The sequence below is a fragment of the Chrysochloris asiatica genome, unplaced genomic scaffold (genome assembly GCF_000296735.1).
Source record: "Chrysochloris asiatica unplaced genomic scaffold, ChrAsi1.0 scaffold00107, whole genome shotgun sequence".
Taxonomy (NCBI): Eukaryota; Metazoa; Chordata; class Mammalia; order Afrosoricida; family Chrysochloridae; genus Chrysochloris; species Chrysochloris asiatica.
In genome coordinates, this window is record NW_006408625.1 from 7843032 (window position 1) to 7870585 (window position 27554).

The 27554-nt window shown below is 41.2% G+C and overlaps 2 protein-coding genes across 2 annotated transcripts in view; one reads left to right on the top strand and one right to left on the bottom strand.

Annotated features, from left to right (window-relative positions):
- HEPN1 (hepatocellular carcinoma, down-regulated 1) overlaps positions 1-4857 on the top strand; it is an 18027-nt gene extending 13170 nt beyond the window's left edge. Inside the window, 2 exon segments of the mRNA XM_006878376.1 lie at positions 4689-4718; positions 4721-4857. Of these exon segments, the coding sequence (XP_006878438.1) occupies positions 4689-4718; positions 4721-4857 (167 nt within the window).
- Positions 4858-5856: 999 nt separating this feature from the next.
- HEPACAM (hepatic and glial cell adhesion molecule) lies at positions 5857-26312 on the bottom strand. Its single transcript, XM_006867656.1, has 7 exons — positions 26190-26312; positions 10567-10908; positions 8567-8848; positions 8196-8289; positions 7590-7663; positions 7211-7281; positions 5857-6159 (listed from the first exon to the last, which is right to left on the bottom strand). The coding sequence occupies exons 1-7, from the start codon at positions 26284-26286 to the stop codon at positions 5857-5859; spliced, it is 1263 nt and encodes a 420-aa protein (XP_006867718.1). The 5' UTR covers positions 26287-26312.
- Positions 26313-27554: the final 1242 nt, after the last annotated feature.

The window sequence follows — 27554 nt, forward strand, 5'->3', positions numbered from 1 at the left end:
AACCCTATACAGGCTTGCTGTGGGGCGGAACCGACTTGACGGCAGTTCACAACAACTACATATAATAAATAGGAGTCCTGGTGTAGCGCTGTAGGCCAATGCCTCAGACTGCAAAGTTGTTTGAACTACAAGGTCAGTGGTTCAAGCTCACCAGCTGCTCCTTGGAAACCCTATACAGGGTTCAGAATCGACTCAGTGGCACTTAACAAAAACAACATATATAATAATGCACATTATCGCTGTTGTTGTTAAGTGTCCTGGAATCAGTTCTGACTCATAGCATTTTCTGTATAGCATTTTCTGGTATGGCATTGTAGGATTAGCATTGGACTGCAAACCACAAGATCATCAGTTCAAATCCACCAGTTACCCCTTGGAAACCCTATACAGGGTCTCTATGAGTCAGAACTGACTTGACAGCACTTAACAATACCAACATAGTCTTTCCGAGGAGCAACTAATGGGTTGAACCACCAAACTTGCAGTTAGCAGTTGGATACTTCTTAGGTATAAGCAAACATAGGATTGGTTTTCTGGATTTGAAGAATTAGGATTAGGGGTTTGGGATAACTGGGTCAATTAGAATACTAAAACATAAAGTTTATGTTCTATGTTCTAGGTTGGTGAATAGTATCTGAGATGTTAAAAACTTTTGAGCAGCTATCTAAGATATAAATATTGGTCTCTACCTATCCTGGTATGACACTGCAGGATAAGCACTAGACTGCAAGGCAAGGTTAGTTTGAACGAAAATGTTGGCAGGTCAAATTCACCAACCACTCCTTGGAAACCCTATACAAGGTCACTATGAACCCGAAACAACTGGGTGGCACTTAACAGCAACAACAACAATTTATCTGGAGCAAAAGAGGAAGAAGGAAACCTAAGCCTGAGGAGAAGCTAGTTTACAGGACTGTCTATAAGAACCAAGGCCTCTTCTACCCTGAGACCAGAAGGACTATACGGTGCCTGGCTGCCACTACCAATAATTGTGATCCAGGCCACAATATATAGAACCTGACAGAATAGGAGAAACATTTGGAACAGTATTCAAATTTGTAAACAGTTCAGACTTACTGGATAGGTTGAAACTAGAGGACTCCCCAAGTCTCTTTTTTAAAACAACAAAAACCCACTGCTGTTAAGTTGATTCTGATTATTTAGGGTTTCTTTAAGAAAGCAGACAGCCTCATCGTTCTCCTGCAGAGTGGCTGGTGGCTTTGAACTGTTGGTCTTGTGGTTAAAAGCCCAATACCTAACCCTTAGCATCACCATGACTCCTTTGTTGGTGGTGGTACTGTTGACTCAATTCTGTCTCATAGATACCCTGTATAGGGTTTCCCAGGAGCAATAGTGAGTTTGAACTTCCAAACTTGTGGTTAGCCATACTGTGCTTATCCTACAGTGCCACACCAGGCTCCTTTAGTAACTTTTAAAATCTTACTAAAACCATCTTGTGAGATCACCTTTCAGCTAAATAACAGATTGGCTCACACACACACACAAAAGAACATCTCCCATATACATTGCATTCCTTTTTTTAAAAAATCATCTACATAGACCAAATAGTTAACAATTCCTTTAAAGCAAATATTTGAAGGTGCAGAGAAATTAGATTGCTGGAAAGGGAATAACCAAAACAGAAATAATGAGAATGTTGACACATTGTGAAAAACGTAACCAATGTCACTGAACAAAATAGAAATTGTTGAATGGGGAATCTAATTTGTTGTGTACATTTTCACCAAAAATACAATAAAACATGATTTTAAAAAGAATGACATTTACTGTTGGTTTTTGTAGATATTATTTATGAAATTTTTAAGGTGTCCTTTTATTCCTAGTTTATTAAGAACTTTTAAGCATGGTTGAGTATTAAACTTTACAAATGCTTTTTGCCATCTGTTGTGATGAGTTTTCTCCTTTATTTATTAATACTATTTCTTCATCTATGCTGGATCAGTAGTTTCTTTCTCCTTTTTTACTCATGATATCATTTATGTGTTTCTTTTCTCTTTTTCCCTACTCAATCCTACCAGACATTTACTTTTAAAATCTTTTCAGCTAACTAGCCCTTTCATTTTGTTGGTCCTCCCTACTAGATCTTTCTTTTTGGATTTGTTAATTCATTCTTGTTGTTGTTAAGTGCCATCAAGTCGGTTCCGACCCATAGCAACCCTGTATGGAGCAATTGGTGAGTTTAAACCGCCAACCTTGCAGTTCAAACTGACTTTGCAATCCAGCGCATTAACCCACAGTTCCACACCAGGAGTTGATGTCTGAAAATTTGGTGGCTTTTCTCCTGATAGAGTTTGCATTTTTATTGTTAGGAGCCTGGTATGATACAGAATAGAAATGCATTAGCTCCCTTCTAGGATGTCAACTTAATTTAGGAATCCCAGATTAGCAACTCATACCTAGTCAACCACATATGAGTGCTAAGTATTCTGGTGGAGTCCTGATGTGACGTTATGGGTTAATGCACTGGACTGAAAAGTCAATTTGAACCACAAGGTCGGTGGTTCAAGCTCCTTGGAAACCCTATACAGGGTTGCTGTGGGTTGGAATCGACTTGACAGCACTTAATAACAACAACAAGTACTCTGGTGAAGGATCTCTGGTAGTGTAGTGAGTTACAAATTGGGCTGCTAAGTGCAAGGTGAGTAGTTCAAATTTACCAGTTGTTCTGACAGAGAAAGATGAGGCTTTCTGCTCCTGCACACATTTACAGCCTCAGAAATCCTATACAAAGTTGCTATGAGTTGGAACCGACTCCACAGCACATAACCACTACTACCAAGTATTCTGGTGTGACACTGTAGGATAAGCACTGGACTTCTAACCTCAAGGTTGATGGTTCAAACCCACCAGTCACTCCTTGGTAACCCTATATAGGGTCACTATGAGTCCATGGCACCTAACAACAACAACAAATATTCTGGGCTCACCTACTTTTTTGTTTTGTTTCTGACTCCTTGGAAAGTTTCTCCATGTCCTGAAGACCCAAAACGAAAATCAACTATGTTTTAAACAAGACTTAGTTGCTTTGAATCAGGAGGGCTTCTCAAATATCTAGTCTCAATATCTAGCAGAAGTTCCACATTTCTTTTTAGCCATTACATCTGGCTTTGTCCCTACCAACCCTAGAATTATTTATGCCAAGTTGGTCAATGATCTCTTTGTTGCTAAATTTAATGCATGTTTTAAATTCCTTTTCATACAAGATCCTCTTCTTCAGTCCTGGATGCTCTTTCTTGAAACCCTCTTATTCCTTTGTTTCTATGATAGAATTAGCTCCTGGATTTTCCCCTACTTCATTGGCTACATTTTTTTAGTCTCTTTGGTAAGGTCCTTTTCATTTAACTTTACAATCCTCAGGAATCTATCTTCAGCTTTCTTTGTCTCCCCTACTCTCTCATTTTTTTGGTATGCTCTACCAAAATAATCTTATCCAAGCCTTGGTGCCCTAATTCCCCAATGTTTATTGCACTTCAAACTTTATATATGCTGTTCCCTCTGCCTCAAATAAGTGCGTTCTCTTCCATTTTCCCACTTAACTGGCAAATCCTTTCAAGACTAAACTCAATTATATTCTCCAGGATACTTTGTTGACAACCTCTAATCTGGTTGTGCCCTATACCTACCTCTGTCATTGCATTTTACACATTGTATTAGTCCTGGTGTAGTGCAGTAGTATAAACGTTGAACTGCTAACTGCAAGGTCAACAGTTCAAACTCAGTATGTATTCATTGAAACCCTATACAGGTCGCTGTGAGTCAGGACCAACTCGACAGCACTTAACAACAACTACAACAGCAACATTAATCTGCTTCCTTATCTGCCTTGCCCATGAGACTGACTTCTAGGAGTTGGTCAGATCATATGAAGTAACCCCAGTACCATAGTGTTTTAACAAATGTTTGTTGAATAAATGAAAGAACAGCTGAATAAATGAGTAAGTGATTATTTTGGAACAGACAGTTTGGATTTTGAAAAAAGATGAATAGTGACAGTAGAGAAGAAAGAGAAAAGGAAAATGATTGGTATTTTAAATGTTGTCTGTTATGTTCTATTGGTTTATGTGAAATAAAGTTGTCATTTAACTTCATCAACAGTTTATTGAGCATCCAGAATGTGCTAAGCACTCTGCTAGATGCTAGTAATACAAAGATGAAGATAAAAACAAAACAAAACAAAAAATCACTTCCTTATTGCTCCCACTCCCACCCCTCATTTAAGGCAGGTTTGGCTTGAGCTTGGGAAACTGGCACGGCAGGAATCAGCACCAGGACATACGTCTGTCTCACCATAACTTTCATCTATGCATCTCAAGACTAACAGGCATATACCCTTCTCCAAGTTCTGTACCTCCCATTGGCCTGAGCAACTTTCTCCTGCAAGCATTATTTCATGGATGAGGTACCTGGGTATGTTGGGGAATTGGTTCTGGCAAATCAGTAGAGCAGGCGTGTCTTTGAAACCAATCAAGTTGTTGCAAAGACACAGCTGCTCAAATGAGCCTGAGCAAGCATAGAGATAAGATCTGGGTGGGGGCATGCAAGTGGAGGGGGTAAAGTAGAAACATTGTTGCCTTTGGAGCCTGGAACAAAATTTGCCCTGGTGTGAAGATGCTAGGTAGCAGGGAGTTGCTTAGTGACATGGTAGATAAGGGGCTTAGCTGGTGAAGGAGGAACTGGGGTGTAAGGACCTCTAGAAGTATCCGGAAAGGACAGAACACACAGAGGGCTTTCTTCTCGTTCAGCTTTTTAGTTGTTCTCACTCCTCACACAGTAGATTATTGTGTCTCCTACAAACTGTACAAGTGGGGGTGGCATGGGCATGGCCTGACTACATAGAGACACACTCATTCCCTCTGTAAACAGATGTTAGTGTGATTAGGAGGTCTACCCTGTCCTGGCCCCTGGAACCCCTAGCATCTGCAAACAGGGGAGGTGGGTGGCAGGAGACTGTGTCCCCTTGACAACCTAGAGAGTAATAAGCCTCCTCCTATCACCAATTTCTGAAGATTAGAACCATATTCTCTTAACAGCTGGAGGAACCTCAACACCTTTCTCAGGTGATTATTTAAAGGCTTCTTTTGTAAGAAAAGCAGGGAGATGGCTTGAGTTTAAGGAGTTAAAAATAGTTCCTCACTTGATTTCTGTTGCCTGGGAAGTGAGTGGGAATCCCCATCTCTACAGGAATAAACGCAGCCAATCTGGCATCCATGAACAGTAACAGAAAGACTGTTCTGCAACGTGCTGAGGAAGGCTGAGAGACGGCAAAGTACCTAAGTCCGGGGACAAAGGGTTCCTTCCTCACCAACCTGTGGTACTCAGAAAGCAAGTGGCCAGAGCTAGGCACTGCCTTCACCACAGTTTACCCAGGGCTTGGATGCTTGGAGCAGCCCCTTTACACCCATAACAGACTTCTGGCTTCCACTTATTTTAGGAATGTTGTGCGTTTTGGACAAGCAATTGCTCTAATTTGGACTTGCCAAAAATTGTGCCAGAATTTCTTGGATGGGAAGGGATGGAAGCATAAAGCGCTCCCTAGAAGAAACAGCATAATCACAGGGTTAGGTTACCTATGTTAGTTTCATAGGGACCCTGGGGGTATTGGATCGGACATTTAATCTTCTAAATGGGCCTAAGGGGGCACAATCTATACCCACGGAAAACACAGCTAATAAACCGGGAGCAAAAGCAACCCAGTCAGTCAGTCGCACAATAGCTAAACTCCAGCATAAACTCATATTCATACACTGGCGTCAGCCCCACAGCCCACCAGGCCCATTCTCGCTCTCCTCCTGGCCGTAGGCGGCGACTACAGGCCTGCCTGGGACCAGAGGCTGCTCAAGCGCTGATCTCCACTGGACTGGTCTCGTCTTGCTCGCGGATTATTTGCACGCCGGCAGTCCGCAGTGTACGCGAGGTGCTGCGCGAGCCACCAGGAGAGCTGGGGTTTCTGGGTGGTGATGTGTGCGTCCGACCAGTGGCAGGGGAGCGTGCTGGGGATCGCGGGTAGCGGCGGACGGAGCGGATGGGCAGCCCGGGTGAGCGACCTGCTACGGCTGGAGACACTGAGTAACCAGGCGGGCCTGGCTCTGTGGAACTCCGAGGCTCCGGGGTAGGGTTTTCCTCAGGCTCGGGGGAGTCCTGCAAGAACAAGTGCTGCAGGGGTCAGCAGTACACAAGTAACAGAATGCTTGGTACATAATGGTGGTGGTGGTTGTGTGCTAGCAAGTGGATTCCAACTCATATCATTCCTGTATAGGGTTTCTAAGGTTGCAAATCTTTAGGGAGTCACATAGTGGCTATTGAATTCTAGCCCAATGCGTTACCCACTAGGCCACCAGGGCTTCTTTGGTACATAATGTTGTTAAGTCTGTTCTGACTCATAGCGAACCTAAATTTCTGAGAGGCTGGTAGATTTGAATTGTTGACCTTGCAGTTAACAGTCTCCTATATGTTGAAGTTCATTAAATTGAGTGTTTGACCCCTTATTCGCCTCTTTCTTGGGCAGTCTGGTATAGGCGTTAGTTGTGGTATGGTAGGGAAATCGCCAGAGAGTTGGTCCCCAAAGATCTAGGTTTGAGGCGTAGATATGTCACTTTTTAATACTGGACAAGTCATTTTACCTCTCAACCATGCTTTTCTGATCTCTGTACAGGGTCGCTATGAATTGGAACCGACTCCATGGCACATAACCACCACCACCACCAAAATGGTAGCTGGTAGGGTAGTGGTTACGAATCGGGCTGCTAATCTCATGGCCAGCAGTTCGAAACTACCAGCTGTTCCTCGGGAAAAAGATGAGGCTTTCTGCTCCCGTAAAGATTTACAGCCTTGGAAACCCTATTCAGGGTCGTATTGAGTCGGAACCGACTCCACGGAACAACAACAAAATGGTAGTTATAAGCTGTCTTTCAAAATCATTTTGTCCTGATTCACAGAGACCCCATGTGTTACAGAATGGTTTTCTTTACAGAATCATAGGGTTTTCTTTACAGAATCAGTTGGGTAGGCCTTTCTTCTGTGGAACCCCCAGGTGAGTTCCAACTGCCAACCTTTGTTAGCAGCCCAATGCAAAAAAAAAAAGTCACAGCATTATTTTGAGTATCACAAAGAGATATCTATATGGTTGAACTAATAATGTCAGGCACGCTGTGAGGGTTCACTGGGGAGCTCCTAATCCAGGGTTACTCACCTTGTCCTTCAGGAGATAGAGAGCCATGGGGTTCTTCCGCTCTTGCTCTCCACTTCGTGCTAGGGTTTCTGCTGCATAGAGGAAGAGAATGAGAGGGGGTGGGTTGGCCTGGTCCAGAATCCTCTCCACCACTCAGCACCTACACTCCTTACTTCCCCAATTGGCCAAAGTGTTGATTCCACCACGGTCTGTACCTGAGGATCCCAAATACCCAGGCTCCTACCTGGACCACACCTCTCCCTGCTCTGCAGTCATCAGGCAGTTGATGAAGCACAGGGCCCTGTGGGACTGGCTTCCTTATTTCCCAGTTCTGATGTTTCCTAGCAGCCCATCACTTTGAGTGCAGATGCCATGGGTGAGTGGGCAGGAGGGAGCTCACCTTCTGGTTTTAGACGATCATCATTCTGATTCATGTATTCCAGGGAGGTTTGCTTCTCCATCTTCCACTTCTTCCTGAAAATCAGAACAGCCCCAATTTATTGTGAACTGAAGGTCTGGGGGTGGAGCAGGAAGAGGCACAAGAAAGGATCTGATGGTTATAAAAGAGGTCTTGTGTGACAGAAAGATGGACTGAGTTGGGTAGGACTAGCTTTGGAATGAGGTTTGCATCTTGAATTTGTCACTAGCATTGTGACTTAGAAGTCATTTAACCAATCCGAGTCTCAGGGTCATTATCTATAAACTGCAGATAACTGTATGTTTCCTGCAAGACTATGAGGACCAAACAATAGCATTGTAATCACAACCACAGTGCCCAAAGAAAGTGCTCAATAAGTGAAACCATTATTAATCAGGATCTGGCTATTAGTGTCATGAATGCAGGGCATGGTTCCATACACAATAGTGAGATGTGTCTCCTGAGAAATCATGCAAAGACCTGAAAGGAAAGGTGTTTAAAGAGACTAAGAAAAGATTTAAGCTTTGTGTTAGAATGGATCAAAGACTTAGGGTTCTCAGGGTGTTGGACTTGGAAAGTTACCCAGACTTCTTAGAGGGTTTCCAGCAGGCACAGACTGTCACCAAGGTCACAAGGAGAAAGATGCCTCCTGTAGACAAAATGATATAGAGGGAGCTTCTCCCTAGGAGAGAAGAAAAAAGAAGAGAGAAGAGTGAATAAGAGGCATGGTAAGGGAGCTTTAGAGTCAAAAAAGAGAAAAGAGTTCTACACAGCATGGCTAACTGATGTCACAGCTTGCACAGAGACACTTCCTCCTTGTTTCTGCCTTCCATGGATAGTTTGCCCACCACTGTCTCTCACTCCCTCCAGTAGAGCTCTGTCTAATCTGGCCTTGGTCCCTCATGGGAACCTGCTTCTAGGGTTTTGATTCCCAAGGGAGGGCAGGCAGGAAGACTTACTGTACACTGTGATCTTGACGGGCAGGCTGCGGCCCTGGCTGATGGGATTCTCCACCACACAGCTGTATAGGTCATCATCCTCCATGAGCACTCGGGTGATGGTGAGCACTTTTTGGTTGGGGGACAGGAGCATGCGCGAGTCATTGAGGAGAGGCTTGCCATCCTTCAACCAAGTGTAGCTGGGTTTGGTGCCATTCTTGTGTGAGCAGTTCAGGGTGAAGGTCTCACTGAGCTCCAGCACAGTGGTCGAAGTCACTACCACCTGTGGCCTTGAAATGGGCACTGGGACCCGGGGGTGAGGAGCCTGTGAGTCATAGGTTAGGAACTTTCTCCCTTCTCTTCTCAACTTCCTACTTTCCAACATACCACACAAATGCTGTGGGTTGACAAGATCCTTGTGCAGCCATCAACTCAGTCCTTCACCACTATTTACTTATTCCCTAGCTATTCATTGAGCACTCTGTGCACAATGCTGAACAAGATAGCCAAGGTCCCTGCCCTCATGGACCTTATATCCCCTTCTTCTTAAATACCTCTCTAAGACTACTGGGCTCTAATGTTTCCAACTGGCCCAGCCAGTTGCAAAATTTTCAATTGGGTTAAGCCCAAATGGATATAAATCTTGGCTTTATCATTACTAGCTGTCTGACCTTGGGCAAGTTACTCAATCTCTCTGTGTCTCTATGCGTCAGTTACCTCACATTCAAAATAGGGGCTAATGATATTATCTCTATCTAGATTATTATTAAGGAGCCTTAATGGTATGTTTGGCAGCTAACTAAACAACAACAACAACAAAAAAAAACAACACTTGGCAGCTCAAACCCACCCAGTGGCTCCATTGGAGAGAGACCTGGCAATTGGTTTCTTAAAGATTACAGCAAAGAAAATCCTATGGAGCAGTTCTACTCTATTACATGGGTATCTCTGGCAACCAACAGCAACAACAGATTATTATAATAAACATAAAATGAAAAGCACTGCACTTTGAATGGTTTTGGGGACCTAGTAAACACTCTACATATGATAACTGTGCCCTCCTGCCAGCTGCTAACTTCCACTTGGCTCACTCCCAGTTTCCAACTGGCTTTCGGGTTCATTTTCCCTGCATGCTAGCCCAATAGGAGATCTCATGGCACAGTAGTTACATATTTGGCTGTTAACCAAGAGACCAACAGTTCAAATCCACCATCTGCTTTGCAGGAGAAAGATGTGCAGCCTTACTAAAAAGGAGTCTTGGTGTGGCACTGTGGGTTAATGTGCTGGACGGCAAGGTTGGTTTGAACCACAAGGTCAATGGTTCAAGTTCACCATTCGCTCCTCGGAAACCCTATGCAGGGTCACTATGAATCAGAACCAACTCGATGGTACTTAACAACAACAAAAAGGGGGAGTGGTTAATCTTTCATTTTGGGAACAGATGATCTCTGGACCATCAAGAAGGATGAGCATGAGTGGAATGTGAGATCCCTACCTAGAAAAATAGTGACAGCAGAGACAGTGGCAGAAGTGGTAGCCTGGAGAGACAGAGCAGCTGCGGGCTCTAGGCTTATGGATTGAATAAGGCTGTGTGCCTGCAGGCAAGAGGCTGGCTTGCAGAATGTGCCCTTTGGACATTTAAATAAATACATTTTTTTTTATATGGTACATCAAGTATTTTTTATCTGTTCATTTGTGAAATAGAAGATGTAAATGGAGAGCCACAGGATTATTGCAGGGAGGGAATTGTAATCATTGGAATGAAACAAAGTGTATAATTTGTTGAATGTAAAGTTGATGATCTTGTCTATAAACCTTCACTCAATTCACAATAAAAAGCTAAAAAAATATTTACAGTCCAGGAGACAGTAAAATAATATGGGGCCGTTCTACTTGTCTATAGTGTTCTGTGAGTCAGAATTGACTTGATGGCAATAAGTTTGTTTGTTTAGTGTGTGACCCACAGACATTGCCCAGTCCTTGCTTGAGTCCCTGACTTTTCCCACACCATAGCCCTTTACCATCTACAGTGAGGTTGATGGTCTTCTCCCCAGTGAAGGTATCATCGGTGATGGAGATCTCAACTTCATACGTGCCTTCATCAGACAGCTGCAGGTCACTTAGAAGCAAGGAGCCATTTTCGAATAGCCGGATGCGGTCTCGATAGTCAAGTCTCAGAGTACCAATGACCTCTGTGCCAATGGACTGCACCACGGTCACTGGCTTGTCCCGTTTCAGCTGCCACTTCACAACAGGCCTGTCACTGCTGGTGCTACTGTACTGCACGGACAGCAGGGCCTCCTTCCCCACAGTGCCATGGATCAGGTGCACTGGGCTGGTGATGTTCACTCCTTCCAGGGTGTCTGTAAACAAAGGTCCATGGGAAGAAGGTGGCATCAGGCCTTGGATCTTCCCCTCAACCCCACCTTTAAGCCCTTGGATCTTTCAATGCCTGATCCTTCACTTCTGGGCAGTCCTTGATTCTTACCATTATGTGCCATCTTCTCTCCCACTGTAACTCTTTGTCTGTTTGTCATCTCTCATCCCATTGCCTTTAATCCTTCCATCTAGTCCTCTGCTTCTCTGGCACATTTAAATTTGCCTTCCCATAGCAGGAGATTCTAGCTAACCACACTATGTTTGCTTTATACTTAGAAGTTGTTATTGAGCAACTATTAGGTGCCAGACATGACTTTGTGTCCTTGGGGTATATAAATGAGAAAAACAGACAGAAATCCTTACCCCTTAAACTAATAGGTCATTATACCTCAGGGGAAATCTATCCGATATTCTTTTTTTTTTTTTTTTTACTTTTTTAGATCTAAATGTAACTTTAAAAACAAAACATCAGACAGTACAGTGTAAAGCACCTCCTTATTAAATACAAACTTTTGTTTTGTGATGCACGGCATCAACGTTTTGCATACACCTTGATGCAAAGGGAATTTTAAGTAATATTGCATTTGAAACAAACAAAAAAAATCCCAACCAACAACATAAACCCGTTAACATTAAGATATGAAAATGGATGGCTACAACCACATTAACTGCTACAAACTCCTTCAACAAAACATATTTTTTTAATATACACAATTTTTCCTTCAAAAATATAGCAATTTTTCCTTCAACAAAACATATCCTTTTTAATATACACAACCTATAACATTCAAGAGTTTTAATTTAGTTGTACTAACTATCAGATATTCTTGACAAGTGATTGGGAGGAGAATGGGTGAAGAAAGCATTAGAACACAGTTACCAAAGAAAGAAATGTGTCACCAAGACAGTGCCAATAAAAGGAAAACTTAGGGACCTGAAGACAATGTGAGGGATATCACTGCTAATGTCCAATGGATCTTGGCTAAAAGCAGAGAATATCAGAAAGATGTTTACCTGTGCTTTATTGATTACGCAAAGGCTTTTGATTGTGTGGCTTGTGATAAGTTATGTATAACATTGCAAAGCACGAGTATTCTGGAACACTTAATTGTGCTCATGAGGAATCTGTGTATGGAACAAGAGGCAGTTGTTTGAACAGAACATGGGAACACTGAATGGTTTAAAATTAAGTAGGGTGTGCAACAGGGTTGTATTCTTTCCCCATACTTATACAACTTGTATGCTGAGCAAATAATCCAAGAAGCTGGGTTCTATGAAGAAAAATGTAGCATCAGGATTGGAGGAAGACTCATTAACAATCTGCAATATGCAGATAATACAACTTTGCTTGCTGAAAGTGAAGAAGGCTTCAAATATTTACTGATGAAGATCAAAGACCACAGCCTTCAGTATGGATTGCATCTCAATGTAAAGAACACAAAAATCCTCACCACTGGACCAATAAACAACAGGCTTATCAATGGAGAAAAGATTGAAGTTGTCAAGGACTTCATTTTTCTTGGATCAACTTTCAACACTCAAGGAAGCAGCAGTCAAGAAATCAAACGAAGTATTGCATTAGGCAACTCTGCTGCACAAAACCTTTTTAAAGTGCTGAAGAGCAAAGATGTCAGCTTAAGGACAAAGGTGTGCCTGACCCAAGCCATGGTATTTTCAATAACCTCATATGCATGTGAAAGCTGGACAGTGAATAAGAACGACCTTAGAAGAATTGTTGCTTTTGAGTTATGGTGTTGGAGGAGAATATTGAAGTGCCATGCGCTGCCAAAGGAACAAACAGATCTATGTTGGAAGAAGTGCAGCCAGAGAGCTCCTTGGAGGCCCAAACTTCGTCTCTCATACTTTGGACATATTGTCAGGAGGGACAAGTCACTGGAGAAGGATATCATGTTTGGTAAGGTGGAGGGTAAGAGAAAAAGAGGAAGACCCCCAGATAAATGGATTGGCAAAGTGGCAGCATTGATGGGCTCAAGCGTGGCAACAATTGTGAAGCTGGCCCAGTATAGATCAGTGTTTCATTCTGTTGTGCGTAGGGTCGCTATGAGTCGGTACCGACTCGATGGCACCTAACAACAACAGAGAGCTTCTCCTATCCTTATCCCCACTAAATATAGCATCTGACAAGGCCTGTCCAGTACAGAACAATCCTGTTCCTGATTAGGTAGTTTGGAGAATTTATCTAAATTCATATAGGAGGGATTTGCATTGGATAGAAGGGTTTGGAATCCAAAGGCCTTATGAGTCTATTCTCTACTACTTATTGACTTTGAATTTGGGTAAATAATCTTTCAAAATCTCATTATTTTTGTTAATAAAAGAGGGGCAATGATAATGAAAACTGACTTATAAAGTTCACAGAATTGTTAAGCACAATACATGTCAATTATTTGTTGTGTTGTATAAAGAACAACAACTGGTCGTCAGCGATCTGGACTGTATTATTGGACAAGTAGCTTATCTGTTTTCGGGTCTAGATTCCCAATATGTAAAATGAGGGATTTTTAAGTGCTGCTGAGTCAGTTCTAATTCACAGTGACTCTGTTTGAGGTTTCCAAGGAGTGGCTGGTAAGTTTGAATGACCAACCATGGGGACTTTGCAGTTAGCAGTCCATTGCTTATCCTACAGTGCCACATCAGGACTCCAAAATGAGGAGTAGCACAAGATTATTTCATTGACTTATTCCAGCTCTGTAATTTTAGGATTTTATCATCTTGTCCAATGACTGTCCCAGCCAGAGACACATCTCACATTCCAGAGACCTCTTAGGTGCTTTTCTGGATAGAATATCAGTTGTGAACAGGACTAGATTTAGCTAAGTGAACACATACACGTCAGGTTTTTGGAGCCTCTGCACCCTAACTGCTTCCTTCTTTCTCATACCTATTTCCCACTTGCTATTGCTGCAGTTTAGAGTTGAGGAAGCTGAGTTGTACATTTACATTTTTTTATTCCTCTCTGTGTGCCTCAGCAGCCAGATTGGGGCAAGAGGCAATTATACTAAAAGGGCAATTGTGGAGGTTAAAGCACATTTTACTCACTAAACATATTCAGTCCACTTTTAGAATAAGTACTTTATTATCTAGTAAGCTCTTCATCTTAGGAAATGGTCAAGAAAGTGTCTCATTGGATCTCAATTTCCTCCTCCCTGCTTTGACAATCTCTGATTCATTATCTACCAGGTCTGTTCGAATCATAAAACCTTAAGAGTAGAAGAGAACAGGCAATATACAATAGAAGGAAGGTCAGTGGAAAATGATGGAATTAGGGAAAAACAATGGGAGGAGAGCAAGAGTTAAAGACAATAGAAGTAAACACTATTATATACAATCCTGTAATAAATGGTGATCAACGAGTGGATAGACACACAGGCTGAATAGCTGTGAACAGAAGAATGGGACTATACCCATGAATGTATATGGGTTCCACAGGATATTTCTACATGTGTGTTTACCTATGCTGCAAGTTTATCCATGAATGTAATGGAACATACAGGGGGCAAAGTTATAAAAGCTTCTTAAATATAATCACCATGAGGGAATGAGTCACAGGGCCTGGGTGCTCAGGGCCACGATCTTGAGGGACATCAAGGTCAATAGGCATTACATAGCCCACAAAGACAATGTTCTACTTTCTACATAGATAGAGACTTGGGTCTTAAAAGCTCATGAATGGCATTCTAAGGTGGAACTCTTGGTCTCACCCTGTCTGGAGCAAAGAAGAGTGAAGAAAACTGAAGACTTAATGGAAACAATCAGTCCAATCAATGAATGGACCACACAGACATCAATCTCCACAATTCACCACTACCAACTGCTCTGAAAAGGATCACATAAGAAGGTTCTAGATAAAGTGAGAAAAAAACATGGAACAAAACTCAGAATCATAAAAAGATTAGACTTATTGGTCAAATAGAGGCTGGTGGAACTATGACCGTTAGTCACCCTTTAGATCTGGAAATGAACACAACACCATGGCTCAATTTTCAGCCAAACAATAGGCAGATCTATAAAGGGGACAATAACTCTAGGGAGGTAGACATACATTAGAATAATCAACCAATTGAGATCAAAAGGACAATATTTATCCAAGGTCAAAGTTCAAAAGGTTAGGAGAGAAGGAGGAATATAAACAGGAAACATGGCAAAGAAGTAGAATAAATGATGTTACATTTGGGGGGCATCAATCAATGACAAAATGTGTATAAATTGTTGGATGGAAAACTGATTTGCTCTGTAAACTACCCAAATGACAATAAAACATTTTTTAAAAAGCAGTGAAAGAGATTATTCTAATGATTAAAATTGGTCCTGGTGTGGTGCTGTAGGATAGGCACTGGACTGCTAACCACAAGATCTGCAGTTCAAACCCACCAGCTGCTCCTCAGAAACCCTACACAGGTTCACTATGAGCTAGAACTGACATGATGGCATTTAACAACAACATCCTATGTATGAATATTCTCTGCTTGTTATTGAAGGGACTCTTAATTTAGGGGAGATAAAATGGACAAAATTAATTATTTTCAAATAGCTTTGTTAAACTTTGTTTGTTCCTGCAAATCTTGTATAAGAACAGAAAGAAATGAAATAAGCAGGTGAGCAAAAAAAGATATTGTTACTAGGGTCTAGTTATTCTTGCACAGGTTTATTCCAAACAAAATGTGTTTAAGCATATTTCTGTGATTAGTAGATGGTTACAGACAAGTTCTGTCAACAATACACTTGTTTTAGTCTCATTAGGATGTCTTCCAAAATAAAAGGTCCAATCAAAACTGGTTTATGAGGAGATCTGCTGGGTCAGTTCAATTCAAGGCAGAGAGGTCAGTTCAGAAAATTATGGCAACTGTTTTTGAGATTCCAAAGGGGTAATCCTAATAGATTTTATCAAAGGACTCAGGGCAATCATGGGAGTTTATTACGAATATGTTTTAAGAAAACTAAAAACTACCTTCGTAAGAAAAAGGCCTGGAAGGTTTCACGGAGGAATTTTGTTCACATCATGGTAATTCACCTGCTCATTTTTTGAGGTTAGCAAGGGCTATCCTAGGAGAATTTTGTTAGGAAACCTTATCCCCTTTCACACTACAGTCCTGATCTTGCCCCTTCAGACTTATTTTTGTTCTTCAAACTCAAAAAACATTTAAAAGGAAAATAATTTGAGTCCTTCAAGGATCCCAAAACTGCTAATTTGATGTGAAGTAATAGGAAGACCACAGAATTTGTCCATGAAGGCTTAGAGAGATGGCAACACCACCCTGTATATAGAAGTGTATAGCACTAGATGGAGGATATGTTGAAAAATAATATTTTCTCATTTTGGAATTTTTGTTTAATAAAGAAAGGCTTCTATGATTTTGTAGCAATACTTTTGACTCATCCTCCTAATTCCAGCTCCACTGTTTTGGCAGATGAGATTGTGGGCACAGGAGTCATGCCTTCTTCCCTGCTTCCTCCCCAGCAACTTGGGGAGTTACCAGGAAGCCCTATAGTTCTGTGTGTCAAGCCACATGATCCTTAATGTTTCTTACAACTTTTAGTTTCTGTGATTATTTAGGTGGGATTTTTGGCCTAGCAACTGCTTAGCTTGATTTAGAAAAGCAAGCTCTCAAAATTTCCTTGAGTAGGCAAATAGACTTTGACATGTGTGACTTAAGATGGCCCTGAAAATCAAAATCACTAGCTTCATTAATGGCCATAGTAGTGATAAAACAGCTGTAGAACATCTTTCCTTCCTTATGACCCAATATGAAGCAGTAGGAGTATGCACATGTGGGTAATACATGCATAGACATACTGGGGTTTCCTGGTGTGGCACTGGACTGCTAACCACAAGATGAGCAGTTCAAATCCGCCAGCTGCTTCTCAAAAACCCTATACAGGGTAACTGTGAGTTAGAACCAGCTCAACTGTACATAACAACAACAGCAACTAGGATTTAGTAAATCTGTGTAATGGCCCCAAGGACCACATTTGAGGTGTCCCATTTCCTATTTTCTCTTCCAGGAGGATGGTCAACAACAGTCCTGGCCTCTAGGAATAGTTGAAAGAATTTCCCCTATACCCTGTTAACTTCTCTGGCCCTCCTTTGAACTTCTCCTTCCCCTCTCTTTAATTCCATACAAGGCTTCTGTAATCTTTTATAATATCCTTTTCTTCTGCCAACTTAAGTGAGATTTCTTCTGCATTAAAACACTGGAGAAGCAACAGCACATGGATTGCCCTAGGTCTTCCCCTTTTCTTGGGAAGGTCTGTATGCTTATGAACATGAGCATGCACTCTAAATCATGGGGATGTGTGTTCACGTTATCATAAGTGAATGTAAGAGTCTTTCTTAGAAACTAGCAAAGAGATCCTTTGGCTGAACAAACACTGTTTCCTAAAACTCAAGCCAAAATCAAAGTCCTATTAAGAATTCCACAACTTTTAAGGGACACTGAGAACTGGGACAGGAGCAAAACAGGACACAAAAATGAAGAAATGATTAACAACTATGTTTCCCATTGGGGTCCTGATGTGACACTGTAAGATAAGCACTGAATTGCTAAGGTTGGGAGTTCAAACCCAGCAGCTGTTTCTTGGAAATTCTATACAGTGTCACTATAAATCAGAACCGACTCTATTTACTATGTTCCCACTGGAGGTGGAATAAAATGAAAGTAGCATCTCAGCAAAATCTGTCAAACTAAATAATGAATGATGTCCTGGTGTGGGGCTGTAGGATAAGCACTGAATTGCTAACTGCAAGGTCAGTAATTTACACCACCAGCTGCTCCTTTAAAACTCTATACAGGGTTGCTATGTGTCTGAACCAACTTGATGGCACTTAACAATAACAACAACAACAAAACAGTGGATATTATCCTGGATCAGGTCATTAGGTACACAGCTCCTGTTCAAGTAGGATTTTGACCTGCTGTGACACTAAGGAGGAGCCCTGGGGACACAGTGGCGAAGCACTTGGCTGTGAACCTAAAGGTCTATGGTTGGAACCCACCAGAAAGTTGTGGCAGCCTGTTTCTGTAAAGATTAGTCTTGGAACGTCTATGGGGGCAGTTTTACTCTATCACATAGGGTTAGTATGAGTCAGAACTGACTGGACAGCAATGGGTTTTCCCGGTGACACTAAGGAATGCCAACATTCAAAGTGTACAGTGTGCCTACTAATAATCTCTTCCCTTAACTATACCTCAATCTACTCATTTTTATATGTCACCTTTGCTGGGCAAAAGTTTTCTTTTTACCAATACTTGTCTTGGATTTACCTTTTAAAATGTCTATGGGATAGTGCCAAACTTGTACTCTAGTTATTCTATTTACCCCTTATCCATATTCTATAACACCAAGGACTGCAATTATATCCTTTTTATCTGAAATATTTTTTGTTTTTCTAGGTCTGCCTTCATAGAGAACTCCTCTCATCACTTTGAGCATCATAGATGGCCTTTTCTGGCCTTTTTTCAACTATATTATTTCCTATGTGGTGTGGTAACCAGAGCTTCATACAATAAGTCAAGGACAGTATATAGCATGGTTCTCTAAAAGGGAAAAATATTGCTTTCTTCTTTTGACTGTTAATATCTAACCTAATGAATTGTGCTCTGAGCAAACAGCCCTTCTAATCTACCCTATTGTATAGGTGTAGCACTTGTGTAAATGTTAGGGTTATTGTGTTTTATTCTCATACTGTGATCTTGTTCAGGCCTGCAAGGATAAGTACATAACCCTATAGAACCTTGTCAGAAGTGAGAAATCACTGTAGGTGTCAATCAGTTATTCAGGAAAGTGGAAGAAAATTAGTAAACACAAGCTATAAAGAAGGCCCTTGAGATCCAGGAGGAGACAGGGGCTTGGGAGCTTTTTATTTACATTCAAAGGCGTGTAGATGTTCAGTAATGTGTGTTAAGATGGCACACAAAGAATTACCATGTTTGTAGACAGCAAGACTCACTATTTTTAAGCTATCAATTCTCCCAAACTTATAAAATTTTATACAATATTATCAAAATCCTATTCAATTTTGTAACATTTTGTAAAATGATGAGCTGATTCAAAAATTTATATGGAAATACAAGAAGCCAAGCATAACTAAAGCAATCTTTTTTGTTTTTTTAAGGAGCAATATTGGGAGATTTACACTACTATATAACAATACTTAAGGAGCTCTGGTAGCGTAGTGGTTACAAATCGGGCTGTGAACTGCAAGGTCAGCAGTTTGAAACTACTAGCTGCTCCATGGGAGAAAGATGAGGCTTTCTGCTCCTGTAAAGATTTACAGCCTCGGCAACCCTGTTCAGGGTTGCTATGGGTCAGAACTGACTTGACAGCACTTAACAACAACATAGCAATATTTATAACTCATTGAAGCATCAGTCAAGAAATCAAATGACATATTTCATTAGGCAAATCTGCTGCCTAAATAAAACCTTTTTTAAAGTGTTGAAGAGCAAAGATGTCAGCTTGAGGACTAAGGTGTGCTTGACTCAAGCCGTGATGTTTTCAATAAGCTCATATGCATGTGAAAGCTGGACAGTGAATAAGGAAGACCATAGAAGAATTGATGTTTTTGAATTATGGTGTTGGAGGAGAATATTAAAAGTGCCATGGGCTGCCAAAGGAACCAACAGATCTGTGTTGGAAGAAGTGCAGCCAGAGTGTTCCTTGGAGGCCAGGATGGCCAAACTTCGTCTCTCATACTTCAGACATATTGCCAGGAGGGATAAGTCATTGGAGAAGGATACCATGTTTGGGAAGGTGGAGGGTCAGAGAAAAAAAGGAAGACCCCCAACGAGATGGACTGGCCAAGTGGCAGCGTCAATGGGCTCAAGCGTGGTAACAATCGTGAGGTGGGCCCAGGACTGGGCAGTGTTTCATTCTGTTGTGCACAGTGTTGCTATGAATGGGTACTGAGTCAATGGCACCTAACAACAACATAAATCTATAGTAATTGAAAAGTTGTGATATTAGCACAAAGATAGACAAACAGATTCATGGAGCTGAATAATGAATCCCCAGACAGACTTATGCATAATTACTCATTTTAAGACACAAGTGACCTTATAGTGCAGTGGGTGAAGGATTTTTTTTCCTTCAAAAAATAGTACAGATTATAATCAATGCCACTAGATTGTACACATAGGAATCGTTTAATTGGTGAATGCTTTGCTGCGTATCTTCTAAACAGCCATAAGAAAATAAAATTTTAAAAATAAAAGCATGAAAAAAATAGTTTTGAGGCATTGTGACCCTTACTATACACCTTACACAAATAATTAATTTGAGATGAACTATTGATCTAAATGTGAATCATAAAATAATAAAGTTTTAAGAAGAAAGCATAGAAGAATACCTTCATGATTGAGGACAAGCAAACACTTTTTTAACAGCATAAAAAGTGGTAGCCATAACAGAAAAAAAAAATTATCCCCTGTGTTTCAATTTTCAGCCAAGCAACAGATAGTTTTACATAGGGGCGGAGGAGAGAAACAACACTAGTGAGGTACACACACCATAGACTAGTCAACCATTCAAGATCAAAAGGACAGCAAGGACAGGGACCAATAGGGTTGGGAAAGAAGGAGGAGGGGAAGAGGAAACACAAGGAGGAAGTGGATAAGTGATTGCAGGATTGAAATCAGTGAGATGAAACAACATGTATGATTTCGTGAATGTAAAACTGATGATGTGCTCTACAAATATTCACTAAATTCACAATAAAAAGTTTAAAAAGAGCATTACTAAAAGAATGAGGAAGCTAAATTGCTTAGTTTCCACACACAAAAAGAGAAGAAAATGACACAATAGCCACATTAAAATTCAGAGCTTCTGTTCATCAAGAGATACAATAAAGAGAGTGAAAAGGTAATCTACAAATTTATATATTTGTAATATATATATCTTATAAAGAACTTATTTCCAAAATAGATGTTTAAAGCTCCTACAAATCAATAATAATAACAAAACCCCAATCAATAGAAAAATGACTCAAAGATTTGGAACAGAAACTTCACAAACAGGATACTCAAATGGTTAATAAACAATAAAATACTTAATTTCATTAACTATCATGGAAATGCACATTTAAATCATAATTTGATACACTTCATATCCTCTAGAACGGCTAAAACGAAAAAGAGAAAGTAGAATTGTAGAATTCTCATACACTGCTGGTGGAGTGCTGGTGGTACTATAGGACAAGTGCTAGATTGCTAACCACAAGGTCAGAAATTTCAAACCCACCAGCCACTTAGCAAGAAGAGAAAGATGAGGCTTTCCGCTCCTGTAAAGGTTTACAGACTCGGAAACGTTATACAGGGTCACTATAAGTGGGAACTGACTCGATGGCACCTAACTACAAGAACATACACTGCCGCTAAGATTATAAATGGAGACAACTACTTTTGAGAATTATTTGGTCACCTATGCTAAAACTGTGGCTCTGTGAGCTAATGTGCAGGACTGCAAAGTCGGTTTGAACCACAAGGTTGGCGGTTCAAGCTCACCAGCCTCTCCTCGGAAACCGTATATAGAGTCGCTATGGGTCGGAAGCGACTAGATGGCACATAACAACGACTGCAACACATATACCCTGTTGTTGCTGTTTCTGTTGTTTTTGCTAAGTGCTGTTGAGTCGGTTCAACCCATAATGATTCTGGATAGGGTTTTCCAGGGAGCAGCTGGAGAGTTTGAAGTCTGTTCAGACTCATAGCGACCCTGTATAGCGTTTCCAAGAGGTGACTGGTGGGTTTGAACCGCCATTTTGTGATTCGAACAGACCTTGCAGTCCTGTACTTGTTGCTTGTCGTTGTTGTTGCTAAGTGCCATCGAGTCGGTTCTCACCCATAGCGACCATATATTGGGTTTCCGAGGAGCGGCTGGTAAGCTTGAACCATCGACCTCGCTGTTCAAACCGCCTTTGCAGTTCAGCACATTAACCCACAGCACCACACCAGGACTCGCACATCCTATAGCTCAGAATTCCTTCCTAAGTATATTTCCAGAAGAAGTGTGTTTTTATGTTCACCAAAAGACATGCACTAAAATGTTTTTAGAAACATTTTAAAAGTTCCAAACTGGAAACAAGCAAAGTATCTATTGGCAGTGGTGGTGTGCTGGGGAGTTGGTTCCAACTCATGTCAACCCTGCATAGGGTTTCCCAGGCTGTAAATCTTTATGGAAACAGAAACCCTCATCTTTCTCCCATGGAACAGCTGGTAGTTTCGAACTGCTGACCATGAGGTTAGCAGCCCAATAAGTATCTTATTAGAATAGATAAATACATTGTGAGGTAGTCATACAATTCATAACACTGGATAGCAATGAAATTAAAACAAATTATAATAACAGCAACATGGATGAATCTTACAAATTTGGTGTATAAAGAAAGAAATCAGACACAAAGAAAGGTATACATGTGGGTCCATTTCCATTTATATAATGTTCATGAAAAATAAACACATGAAAAATTTATTTGTATTAGAAGTTAGGATAGTGGCGACCCTGGATGAATGTGGGGCCAGTAATGATTGAAATGGTATGAGAAGGACACTTCTTAGGTGCTAGAATGTTGTATTTCTTGATCTGGGGGACTAATTACATGGGTTTGTTCACTTTTTTTTTTTTTTTTTTTAAAGATTCATCAAATTGTATTCTGTGGTCAAATACATTTTTCTGTAAGTAATTTTAAGTTATATCTTTTTAACAAACAAAAGCAACTTTACCACCTACAATGTGGAGGTGGACATGGGTCTAAAAAAGGATGGCACCCAGGCAAAATGTATCTTATTGGGTTCCTAGAAGATAGAATAGAGCTAGGATCCCAGAGACTAAAACCTTGCAGATCATATTATCTAGATTTATGGCACACTGAGTTGATGTTTCAGTTAACGTCTTTTGCCTGTAGAAAGTCTTTATTTGATTGACTCATGAACTAAACTGTTATGAATCTAGGAAGGGCTCATTTGTTCACACAAGAGTCAGAGTATTAAAGATTATGTGTTACTTGTCTGAGGTCAGCTTAGTAGCTGCTGTCATAATCACAAGAGAAAAAGTAAATCTTTGGGAGCCAAATCCACATAGTCCACATTTTAAAAATGACATTTCCCAGATTCTCATATGGCCATTTGACTGAGTTCTAACCAATACTTACAGAACCAGTGGAAGTGATATATATCACTTCTAGGCCTGGTTTATCCCTTGTATATTCCTAAATGGTTTTTGTTTTGTATTGTTGTTTTAAAATTATTTATTTGGCAGAATTGGAGAGAAACCTAAAGGCGGCCATTGGAAATATATGATGAAGTTGATAAAGCTTCCATCAGCTTGGCCCCTGAAAAATTTCATGGAGCAGAGTCCTTTTCCATCCCAGGTTTAACTTGGAACTGCAATAGATGACCAGTTTCAGAATCTTACAGATTTGGAGTTTATTTGTTACCAGAGATGATATTTTCCTAAATAATATACTGAAGTAGGAATTTATTATGGAATCTCCACTCTTTATTGTCCACTAGTCTGTCTATAGCAGCATAGAGGCCTAACCTTACCTGCACTTACCTCTTACCTGTCATGTTGCTATTGTTGTTAAGTGCCATGTCAGTTTCAACTCATAGCAACCCTAAATAGGATTTCTGAGGAGCAACTAGTGGATTTGAACAGCCAACTTTGTGGTTAGCAGTCCAGCACTTATTCTATAGTGCCACATCAGGAGTCATACCTGTCATGTTGTTGTGAAGTGCTGTCGAGTTGATTCCAACCCATAAGGTTTCCATGGAGCATCTCGTGAGCTTGAACCACTGATCTTGCAGTTCAAATAAATTTGCAGTCTGACTCACTAGCCCACAGCACCACACCAGGACTCTATACCTGTCATAGGTCATAACTAATATCCGATAAGCATAGTTTATATTTAGGATTTTCTATACTTATTAGGTTGTAATTTCCCATACCCAAGACCTTTTGTCATCTTTTTCATTTGCCTAGTTACATTGACTAACACTATCTGTTTTTTTCCTCCTTTTTACTACTTGATTGCTGAAAGAGTTTAGGGACATCTTTGATTTACATATTTCATTGTTGCGTCCTATTTCCAATTCATTGTGTCTATACCGGAGTCCTGGTGTGGCGCTGTGGGTTAATGCGCCAGACTGCAAAGCTGTTTGAACTGCAAGGTCGGCAGTTCAAGCTCACCAGCTGTTCCTTGGAAACCCTATACAGGGTCGCTATGGGTCGGAATTGACTCGACGGCACGTGACAACAACATCATACCTTCAGGAGCTCTGGTAGCGTGGTGGTGGTGGTGGTTATGGGCTGTGGAGTGAGTTCTGACTCATAGTGACCCTGTACAGGGTTTCCGAGGCTGTAACTCTTTACAGGAGCAGAAAGCCTCATCTTTTTCCTGTGGAACAGCTGGCAGTTTCGAACGCTGACCTTGCGGTTCGCAGCCCGATTCGTAAGCACTACGCTACCAGAGCTACAAATCAAGCTGCTAAGCTCACAGTCAGCAGTTCAAAACCACCAGCATTTCTATGGGAGAAAGATGAGGCTTTCTGCACCCTTAAAAAGATTTACAGCCTCAGAAACCCTACACAGGGTGGCTATGAATCGGAACCGGCTCCAAAGTGCAAGCCTTCCGCCACAGCGCCGTACCTTCAAGTCTCATTTTTTCCTTAACTCATTGTGATATCCATCGAGACATACTAAGGCTAATGGAAACTTCTTATTTGTCAAATCCAGTCGATTCTTTTAGGTCTTTATTCTACTGAACCTCTCTGACACATTTGATGGTGTTGACTCACTTCGGTGAATTCTCAACTTCCTTAGGTTCCCGGACGCGGTCTTCAGTTCTCCCTCTGCCTCTCTGACTGTTCCTTTTGGTGGTCTTCATAAGTTTTTTCTTTATCTGTCTTGCCCAATGTTCTATTTTCAGCCCATCCTCCCTTTTTTCCTCTTATGTGATTTTATCCATTCTCACTATTTCTTATTTGCTCCCTCCAATGCCTCAACAGCAGACTGAATTGTCCGAAATGTACATTTAACCCTGCCACTGTTCAAATTAAAAACCACTTAACACCCCTCTCTCCTGTTTACAGTTTACATTCCAGGCTTCTTAATACAATGTACAGGTATCTTGTGTAATGCAATTCACACTTTTCTCTCCAGCAATATTGAACTGCCCTGCTCCTCTTAATACTTGATGCTATTTCAATCTACTGACCTTTGCCCATTTGTCAGACTGTAATGCCTGGTGGTAGTGGTGGTGGTGTTCCATGGAGTTGGTTCTGAGGCTGTAAATCTTTACTGGAGCAGAATGCATCATCTTTCTCCCGCAGAACAGATGGTAGTTTCGAATTGCTAACCTTAAGGTTAGCAGCTTGATTCGTAACCACTATGCTACCAGAGCTTTTTACCTATTTTACTAATCCTTTACAATTTACTTCAGACATTATCTCAAGCAGGAAACTTGCTCTATTATCCTCCCATCCTGCATCACCAGTGCCTGCTTCTAGGCTGTGGTAAGAGATCATTCTCTAATTCCTCTATCCTCTGTGCATATCTGACCTATAGTATTCAAATGATCCTTGCATTTGCTTGCCCCACTAAACTGCATTACTAGACTCTTTGTAATGTACATGCACATGCACATGCACACACACATGCACATACATACCAAAACACATGCACACACACATTTAAAATAAGATCAATTCTCCAAGGAATTGGTAGAGGGGCAGTAGGTGCCTATGGGGAAGGGTTGAGTTATAGAGAAAATGGTGTTACTGTGCAAGAACTAGAGGGTCAGTATCTCTAAAATTGCTTTCATCTTCCTTGCTGTTTTACACTCAGAGAAGCCAAAGTGGGGTAAGGGTGGTTTGGGGGATCATATAATCAAGATTTCCCCCACCTCCCCAAAGCCTCACCACAATCCCTAGAAAAGAATGCTGGACTGGCCCACGCCAACAAGTCATTCCATAAGAAATGGCTCAGTGCCATTCATCTAATGTACTGAAGCTGAGGGAGCTCCAAAGTCATGCAGGCTTTTGGGGGAGGGAGGCCTGGGCTGGGAGGCACTCGGAATGAAGAAATACATTCAACACTAATGCCTGAATTCACTGAGACTCTTCCCACGGGCAGCTGAGCTCACTCCCTCCTCCCACTCCAAATGCATTCAGGCCCTCAACTCTTCCCCTCCCTCTCCTTTGAAAACCCAGGGTCCCTTCTCCAGACCCTTTCTTACCAGAAGGTCTCCTACCTGTATGGATCAGAAGAAGGTACACAAAAGGAGTGAGGTGCAGGACATTGGAGGCTCTGGTTAGGGCTCCCTTTTCTCTCTTCATTTTGGGTGGCATTCTCCAGCTCTGGTGCAGACAATTAGCATGATTTCTCCACTCTGGGCACGTCCCTTTGTACCACTCAGAGTTCCTCTGCTTGAATACAACCCTGCCAAGTTCCCTCTGAATACACAGAACTCTGTGTTTTTCTGGAGTTGTGCTTTCCTCTCTCTCAAACCTGGCATTTTTCTAGTTTCAAACCCCCAGCATCCCTGGTTTGGTAAGGAGGATCTGCTTAGAAGATAAATTCCAATACAGGGGCCAGTCTGGTGGGTCCCAGTGGTCCAGCAGCCCTTTGCTGGTCTGCTCTGAGATGGGGATCTGAGCTAAACTGGGAATCGAGGCTGGAATACAAATTAAATTGAGTCTTGTGTCCCAACCTATTCTGTCTTCACCTCATTTTCTTTGTTCCTGAGAAGGGTAGTATATGCCAGGGACAGACCTCCAATAAGCTCTAAAAATGGAAGGAGAGAAAGTTCTTTAAAACTGGGAAATGAAAGACTCTTGACAATTGCTAAAGAAATGGAAAACCCCAACCCACTCAATGTTTTACTCCAAAGGAAGAAGATGGGGAAATAGCTTGAATCCCTTTATTTTCATATCTGTCCTTATACTGCTTGGGGCTCTCTCTCCTTTTATGGAATCACATAGCTAGTTGGAAATAAAATTCCTCTACTTAGTATATATCCCCAAGAAATACAAGCCAGAACAAGAGTAGATATATGCACACCAATGTTTATTGCAGCACTATTCACAATAGCAAAAAGATGGAGACATCCTAAGTGCCCATAAATGGAAGAATGGATAAACAAACTTTGGTACATACACACACTAGAATACTATACTACCTTGAAGAATAATGATGAAGCTGCAGTACATCTCATAACATGGATGAACCTTGAGGACATAATGCTGAGTAAAATTACTCAATCACAAAAGGATAACAATTGTATAAGACCAGCATTGTAAAAGCTTAAGAAAAGATTTCCAGTCTAAAAGAAAAATTATTTTGTGGTTACCAGGGGAGGGAGGAGACAGTGATGGGGAAGGCAATACACAGATGGGGAGGGAGGTAGATGAACAAGGACTATAGGGGAAAATTAGGGAGGTATGCATAGGTTAAATGGCATAGAGGTAAATAGTGATGTGTACACAACCTTTGAACAACAGGGCTTTGTGATACAGGGACCCAGACATAGTCAGAATGGATAAAGGAGGGGAAATCATGTTAAGGGGCTTGACTGTCTTGTGGATCTTGTGGATCCACTGCCTTCTATTGTAATATA